Below are 8,059 nucleotides of genomic sequence, written 5' to 3'. Positions count from 1 at the left end.
TGGTTGAGGAACTGCCAGATCACGTCCTCGTGCGACTTGGCTGTCATCGCCGTGGAGCGATTGGTGCTTGTCTTCGCGCGTGAAGATGTGATCTCCTCAAGAGCGGTGCACCGTGGAGAGCGGGATGTCAAAGGACCATTCGAGCGCCAGGAGCCGTGTGGGTGGGTTGAACTTCTGTGCGGCCTCGCGAAACTGGTTGCGGTGTTGGCTCTTGTCGCGCGTGATCTCACCGCACAGCACTCGCCGTACGTCTTCGTATCCTGGCGACAGCTTGCTCTTCGGCACGTTCGCCGCGCCCGGCACCCTGCTCAGCGCCATCGTTACTTCGTCCAGTCGCGGTACGTCAGATAGGGCTGTTCGAACTTGACTTTGAGGAAAACGACGACCCCAGGAGTTGGGCGAGAGCGTGCGGGCTTCCCGCGACTGGTAGGCGGGACGCTGAAATGCGTGCGGCCGACGAAGCCCTCGGATGCCTTTCCGTTCCACTTGCCCAAGCGCGCGATCTCCCCGGTGAAGACCTTCCCTTCAACCTGTACACATCCTTTTCGCTTCTTCGTGTTTTCTGAAGAAGCCTGTATACAGAGGACGAAAATCAGCTCTAAGCGAGCATTAGGCTGAACACGTGTGGTAAGGAGTATGTTAGTGTACATATTTCGACGGAGCACGCTGCGACATGGGCTCCGCCGAGCGTTCACTGCCGCTGAGCGTGTCGCTTTCAGTGCCAGCGCTGGGCGGTGCGAAGCTAGCACAGTTCGTCTTAGGGGACAGCGGTCGCGTTGGGTTCGATGACGAGAGGGATACTTGAGCGGATGAGGGGAGCCCGGCGCAGGAGGTGCTTGGGCCACCAGTTGCGGGGGAGTGAGCTTGCCATAGTTCAGTTCTGCACAGCGGTCAGTCATGTCGACAAGGAGAGCGCACGCGGCACATGCACGCACCAGCTTCGGCTCGAATAGTGGGGGATCTGCTCTACGACGGAGCGCATCGTCTCGTTGTGCATCATCTCTGTTGCGGTCTGGAATATGACGGTGCTCCATCCCTCGACGTAGGCGTTGGCCTCTGTGGTGACCTCGAGGATCTCGGCTTCGAACTCCTTCTCGGCAGCAAGCAGGCTGTTCCAGAGGTCGTTGCCAATGGATCCTTTCTGTGGGAGATTCTGCCAGAGTGCCGCACAGCAGGGAACCGGATGTTTTCGATCCTCGAAAAGGCAGAAGAAAGGGGACGCAACAGTTCTCCTTCCTCGCCACTATTGGACAAGTTACACCCGGTTTCAGCTCGCTTGTCGTGAGAGCGCCGCGCCGCGTCTTGCGCATTTGCCTGTTTTCCCCTCCTAAGCGCCCCCAAAGGAACTTCGGACGACGATATCTCCTCGACAGCTCAATGTAATTACTTCATTCTTGCGTATTCTGGCTCAGGATTACGACGCGCAGGGCACGGTACTGGTTTTCAAGTTAGCAACTCGTCCAACGGACGATCCACCTGCTTTCAGTCGATTTCACGCCGTCTTCTGCATCCATCACACATATTTCCTTGAACATCACATGGAGATACCTGGAGGGCTCACTGGAAGCCGTTGGCGTATGTTACGGAGGGCATATGGTGCAGAAGAGGTCCATGAAGTACGTTTTCTCCATTCTGCGAAGGGTTCTGGCGCATGCCTAGTATACCACTCTGTCGTATATCGTCAAATCCAACACATCTTTGCTACAAAACATGTCACATATGTCCACTGTAAGCCTACAAACCCATGTAATTGTGCTGCTTGCCAATGGTAGTGTTCTACAAGCTCTCCTTTGCAGCTCCAATCTACCCACCTCGTCTGTTCCTCCCTCCTATTTAACAGTGACTACATGGCCCCTAATGCCTTGCAAGACCACAGAGATTATGAAGGTGCAGGTTACTCACAAAGTCATGGTGTCTGGTGCTCCCCGACGAGGACTTTGAGCTGGCCCAAGAGGGCTGCCACCCGAGCCCACCCTATGGTGGACGTGATTGTCGCTGGACACTCCGCCTTATGACACAGAGCCCTTGGTAGCGTCTTGTCTTCACCATTCCGACAATTTCCGGGAGAGTACGCCATACTATTCAGCCAACAGCGCTGTTTGAGTCCAGTAGGGAGCTGGGAGAGCGGGAATGCCCAGAAGTTGGTGACGTCGAGTTGGCGCAACTTCAATACAATACCGTGCCCTGCGCGTCGTAATCCTGAGCCAGAATACGCAAGAATGAAGTGGTTACATTGAGCTGTCGAGGAGATATCGTCGTCCGAAGTTCCTTTGGGGGCGCTTAGAAGGGGAAAACAGGCAAATGCGTGAGATGCGGCGCGGCGCTCTCACGACAAGCGAGCTGAAACCGGCTGTAGTTTCCCACGAGTACGGGCATGGCAACTTTCCACCTAGATTGTGCAACACCAACCCCTTTTGGCCACCCGAGCAAAACGACTGCTTGCCTTCATGGTGAACAACACGACCACTTCTCGATGATCGGAAAGCATTTGCAACAGGCATTGTTTTCGCCACGCCCAAATTCGTGGGAAATTCTTCCGGTAGTAATCTCTGTAACGGCGCAAGAAGTTGCCCAATAATGGTGAGAAGGGGGAACTATTGCGTCCCCTTCTCACCGCCTTTTCGAGGATCGAAAACAACTGGTTCCCTGTCGTGCCGGCTTGTCTTCACGGAGTCGGATTATACGCGTGACATCGGTCATCGCGCGGCGGTCTCTCCGAGGATACACTTAGCACTACGCTACCAGGTGCTGTCTAGCGACAGGCAACTGAGTCTCAGGCTCTGAGCCACAAACACGCATACGCGTGTCACGTGCACGCATGCCACCGTGAGCGACTCCCGCGTTGTTGAGCGAACTCCGACTGTAACAACGCCCTCGCCTCATATCGATGCTCACCCGAGACTGCCGCGTCGTCGGTCGTCATCCTCGTTGCACCAGACGTCGCCGTGGTATGCACCTCAAAGATGCTCGCCTATCGTTTCAAGCAGGACGATGGCACGCACCGATTCGTACCCGTCTCCGGAAACGCAGAGCTATAGCGGATACGAGACGAGCTTGCAACATACGCTGGGGTACGAATGCGCTGCTGGAGATCCACTGCGTGGCTGATCCCTGGTGCAATTGCACACGCTGATGTTGTACAACATCGGTGCCATCCTCGACGTCCCATCACCAGAGTGGTTTGGCGACTTCCCGACTTCCCTCACCGTGCATGTCGCGTATTCCTCAAGACCACAGCACCTGTCTACCATGTTTGGCGGCGGCGAGCATGGTGACCGGATAGTCATCTGGCACGAAGGCGGCGTAGAACGTTTGGAGGAAGAGCGGAGAGCTCGGGAAACCCTGACTCTGAGTAGCTGTCTCTGATATCCTATAGATATCAGGAAAGACACGCAGAAGGAGCCATGGCTCATCAAGATGAACCCGAATGGCTTCATCCCCGTCCTGGTAGATGGCAACCGCGACAACTTCAGTTTTCGAGAGCAGCACTACGATCTCAAGCTCAAGTTCTCGTTCGACCCGCGGATGCGGCCGGACGAATACAACGAGATGCTGCAGTGGATCTTCACGGTACGTCCCCTGGTCACCTGTCCCTGCCCTCCAACCCGCTCACAATCGCCAATCTCCCCTCTTCGTCCTCGTAGCACGGTGGCATCGGACCGATGCAGGGCCAAGGTAGGCACAGGCTCCATGCATCAGCAACAAATGGCGCTATGCATCGTCCGCGTCCGACCACCGTCAGCCAATCACTTCCTCAGGGCCGCGCCCGAAGACATACCCTATGCCAAGAAGCGTGCGCCACCCTTCCGCGTCCCCGCGTGCCTGCCAATCAGACTCACTTCCAGAATGCACGCTGTCTGACGGAGACGAAGCGGCTGTATGGCGTGCTCGACGTCCGTCTCCGCGGGCGCGACTGGCTCGGCGGTGGCGGCGGGGCGTACAGCATCGCAGATATCAGCGCGCTTTCCTGGTAACGTGCGTTCCCTCCGCGTTGCGAATTTCACTCAGCATCGCGAGGGGCGTTCTTTTCTTTCGCGATGGCATCGGAGCTGACTCACTTTGCCCCAGGTCAACTCGCACGGCTTTACTGGGATCGAGAGCATTGACGAGTGGCCCCACGTCAAGGTCGGTTGCCTATCCTGGCATGGCTAGCGTCCCGGTATATGTGGGGCTGATGACTTCTACCAGGCATGGCTGGAGCGTACGGCTGAGCGTCCTGCGGTGAAGTCCGGGATGCAGGTGCCTAGGCAGGCTTCGCGTCCCGTCGACGAGTGATTGGCTTCGGGACGCCCCTAGAAGCACAAAGATAGATGGATTGAAGGCGGTGATCGAGCGAGGATGGCGCAGGCGCTGTGCAATGCGATAGGCCTACCGCTACGTCGCGCCTGTGGACAATGGCAGTCACAAATGGCGTGCGTCCGAGACTTATCAGGTGCGCTCGACGCTGGTCATTGGATGCGGTGATGGGCAACGTTCGTTTCAGCCAAGGCAAACAGTCGCCAGCAGAAAACCATACCAGAAATAGGGAGAACCCCTCCGTCATAGGCTGTATAGCATCCCCAGCGGGGTTGGGTATCTCGTGCTCCATTACGTTCCGTGGCACCTCATGCAGGACATGAACCTGTACACGCTCAAGCAGACGAAGGTCGACCGGAACGGCGAGCCCGTCGGCGTCACGCCGCGACTCATTGAGGTGCGTTCTGGGCTGCGATACCAGCGGAGTGGACTGCTCATATGTGGCGATGTCATTGCAGGAGTTTGAGAGGGCCGTCGAGAACTGCGTGGAAGAACTCCAAGAGCGCTTCAAGGATGGCCTAGAGGAGAGGTGCAAGATCGGCGCTACGAGCGTGAGTACAAATATCGTACGACGCGTGTTTCTGGGATATCGCCATCTGAATGTTACTATCCCTCAAGGGGTTTTGCAAAATCTGGGCGTTTTGCAAAACCCTGAGCCCTTCCTCCCTTCCTCATGCATCGCTCTGATATGTCAGACTCATGATGCTACACCCATTCTGATATCATCTGTCAACTTTTCTGAGCCAAATGGGCTGGAGGACGCCTTTGCGAGCAGGAGACATTTAGTTACACCTTTAAGCGAGTTGACGCCCAGCTTGATATACAGATCTTTCTTTGTCTCTTACTGAGAAAGTTCAAAAATCTTCCCGAACGAATGTATGGGCGCATTTTCAATACAGAAATTATCCCCGATAGCTCTGAGGATGGGTAGACATCCTAGGGAAGCCATTTCTTTCAGGCGCTTACAGGTTTTGCAAAACCCCTTTCATGCAGGTACTCGGAACATGGCATCCCCATAGCTCGCGTTCAGCTCCACAGAATTTTACGAAACTTGGAGGACATATGATCGATGTAAGTCTTAGCAATGCCTGAAATTTGTGGAATACATAGGTCACTATTGCTGGAGAGGCAGGTGCCATCATTCCTGGCGTTGCAAAACCCCTGGAGGGATAGTATGTCTAGGCTGCGGCCGTGGCGGTGGAGACGTCCGACACATTTGCTGCCAGTATGCATTGGGGCAACCTACAATGGTAGTACATTCTCAGTACCAAAGCTGCAGCTTTGGTGTCAAGGAATGCCCTCTACAGCACTCCGCCGGCATGGTTATTGGCGCTCCGATCGCAATGTCGAACTCTACATCCCCTTCACGCGTCAAATCGCGGGCTCTTGGTCTAACGTCTTCAAGACAGACCTCTTCGCATCCTTCGAGAACGCGACAACGGGGTTCATTGCGAAGCTCATCACGGAAGTCGAGGCCTCCGCCGCGCCTGGCCTCAAGGGCCGTGCTATGGGCCAAGGCGAGCTATGCATGGAAGAGGCCCACCTCGCTTTGCGCGAGACCCTTGACGTCGTGAACGAGACGATGACAACCGAACGGAAGGATGTCAGTCGTTGTCTGGCGCGGCATATCCGTGACCAGCTCGTCGACGAGTACGACCACGTGCTGAAGTTGTTGGTATCGTCTCGGAGATCCTGCAGTAGGTTGAGTTGTGGAAGCGCGCTGAGAATCTTCCTCAGGCCATCATGGCCTAGACGTCGACTAGATGGTAGCCCTTGCTTGTTGTACACCATCCTGCTCTTGCACGGCTACTCCGCTTCTTGTGCTGCACCCCCTGCGCTGACATATGCCTTCAGAGCGCGACGGCTACCCCAGCGACCCTGAGGACATCTTCCTGACTGCGGGCGCGTCCGCGGGGGTCTTGCTCATCCTCAACGTCCCCACCATGCACAACATCACCGGCGTGCTCATCCCCATCTCCCAATTCCTGCTCTACATGGCGACGCTCGCGCAGATCTCGGGCGTCCCCTTACCCTACCACCTTACGAAGTCCGACGACTGGTCGACGTCGCTCGACGAGATCCACGCGGCGCCGTGCAAAGCACGGAGGTACACAGCTCCCACGCCGTCCCCCGCGCCCTCGTCGTCATCAACCCGGACATCCCCACCGGCGCGATCGTCGACAAGCGCACGATGGAGGGCATCGTCCGTCTATGCGAAGAGCACCCCCTCGTCGTCCTCGCCGACGAGGTCTACTAGGCGAGCCCGCACCGCCCAGACACGCACCGCTTCCGACCCTTCGAGCAAGTCGTAGGCGACCTCCGCTCGCTCCTCGCCCTCTCCTCCTTCCACTCGATCTCCAAGGGCGTCCTCGGCAAGTGCGACCGGCGCGGCGGCTACTTCGAGTGCACGAACGTCCCAGCCGTCCTGTACAAGATGGCCTCCGTCTGGCTCTGCCCCTGCTCCCCGGCCAAGTCGGCGTCGACTGTCTTGTGCGCCCTCCGAAGCCTGGGCGCCCGAAGAAGGCGAGAATGAGGACTACGAGGGTAAGCAGCGACAAGTAGACGTACGTCACACACACCTATCCCGTCCCCTCTATGCCTCTAATAGCTGTGTGTACTGGATTCCAACCGCCTCCTGCGCGAAGAGCGCGCGCAGAACGAAAGACGCCTCACTAAGAACAACCATTCCGGCACCTGGCACGGTCAAAGCGTGGCGGGCACCATGTACCTCCTCGCGACTCTTCTCGAGCGCGCCGACCTGCTCTAGCTCACGATCCTCAGCCTCGCCCACCGGTACGCGGCCTCCCGCATCTCGCGCGACGGTTACGACAACTATCGGGCCATCTTCCACGACGAGGTCGCGCACCTCCACCCCGCGCCGCCCGCCGCGGTCGGGGACGACCTCAAGGCCGCGGGCTGCGGTAGCCACCCCATATACGCGTCGTACGAGTGCCATTTGCTGATGCTCCGCCACTGGACGCTGTACGACGCCATGTACTGCCCGAGCTACGTCGCGAGCAACTCCTCAGCGGGTACTAAGCAGGTCTGTACGTTAGTGCACAACGCGCTAGAGATGGACAGCTTGCGTAGATTCTCATGCCCGCACGGCCTAGTGGGAATAGCTGGTATCATACCAGCGCCTGCGCTGGTTTGGATCCCCGTCGCCCTTAAGTTTTATGGAACAGCGAATAGATTTGCCGCATGTATTTGCCCCTACAATTGTATGCGCCCCTTACTAAGTACTTTGCGCCCTGCGAGCAGTCTCAGTGAAGCAGATGCATCCGCTAGGTTGGGGCCACGTTGTGCGGATGCATCCGTTCAACGCGGATACATCCGCTGACTAGTGCGCGCTGGAGGTTGCGGGCGCGATAAAAGAGTGCATTCGCGAGAATCGAACGCACAATTCAGTGCTCCACGTCCCACACGCCAGGCTACGTACAAGGGCGTAGCGAGTGTGGATGACCCATAGCTTGTCTTAAGTGGTGATAACGCCGTCTCCTCGCGCACTTCTTCCATGTGGTCCAATCTTGGATACCATCCAACGGTCCAGTCCATAGACACCTGTGTACGGCAAGCTATTCCTCCTCGCGAGACCCTCAAACTTGAGGACGTTGGAGAGCGGAACGTCCGGGAAGTACGTTCGTACCAAGTCCTCGCCGTCGATTTCGCAGCGTTGTTACTCCGAAATTCACCTTGGTGCAAGGCTTCCAGAACTTGAGTAGACTTACCTCGCCGCGAAGCCTGGGGAGCGCCGAGTTCGACG

The 8,059-nt window shown here is 57.1% G+C and overlaps 4 protein-coding genes across 4 annotated transcripts; 2 read left to right on the top strand and 2 right to left on the bottom strand.

The window, feature by feature from the left end:
- Window positions 1-329: 329 nt before the first annotated feature.
- DICSQDRAFT_24163 (uncharacterized protein) lies at window positions 330-527 on the bottom strand (the record flags this gene model as incomplete). Its single annotated transcript, XM_007370769.1, has 1 exon — window positions 330-527. A coding segment is annotated over one exon (198 nt), but the record flags the coding sequence as incomplete, so codon positions are not given.
- Window positions 528-895: 368 nt separating this feature from the next.
- On the bottom strand, window positions 896-2,709 carry DICSQDRAFT_71513 (uncharacterized protein; the record flags this gene model as incomplete). The annotated part of the gene is made up of 3 exons (XM_007370768.1): window positions 896-1,141; window positions 1,549-1,556; window positions 2,640-2,709. Coding segments are annotated over 3 exons (324 nt in total), but the record flags the coding sequence as incomplete, so codon positions are not given.
- A 423-nt stretch (window positions 2,710-3,132) lies between these two features.
- DICSQDRAFT_174906 (uncharacterized protein) lies at window positions 3,133-4,275 on the top strand (the record flags this gene model as incomplete). Its single annotated transcript, XM_007370767.1, has 7 exons — window positions 3,133-3,310; window positions 3,377-3,570; window positions 3,645-3,675; window positions 3,743-3,818; window positions 3,873-3,975; window positions 4,069-4,125; window positions 4,189-4,275. 7 exons carry the CDS (start codon window positions 3,133-3,135, stop codon window positions 4,273-4,275), a joined length of 726 nt encoding a protein of 241 aa, XP_007370829.1.
- A 1,357-nt stretch (window positions 4,276-5,632) lies between these two features.
- DICSQDRAFT_21482 (uncharacterized protein) lies at window positions 5,633-5,908 on the top strand (the record flags this gene model as incomplete). The annotated part of the gene is made up of 1 exon (XM_007370766.1): window positions 5,633-5,908. A coding segment is annotated over one exon (276 nt), but the record flags the coding sequence as incomplete, so codon positions are not given.
- Window positions 5,909-8,059: the final 2,151 nt, after the last annotated feature.

This window comes from Dichomitus squalens (genome assembly GCF_000275845.1).
Source record: "Dichomitus squalens LYAD-421 SS1 unplaced genomic scaffold DICSQscaffold_75, whole genome shotgun sequence".
NCBI lineage: Eukaryota > Fungi > Basidiomycota > Agaricomycetes > Polyporales > Polyporaceae > Dichomitus > Dichomitus squalens.
The sequence above is the reverse complement of the archived record's forward strand: the minus strand, read 5'-3'. Positions and strand labels throughout refer to the sequence as shown.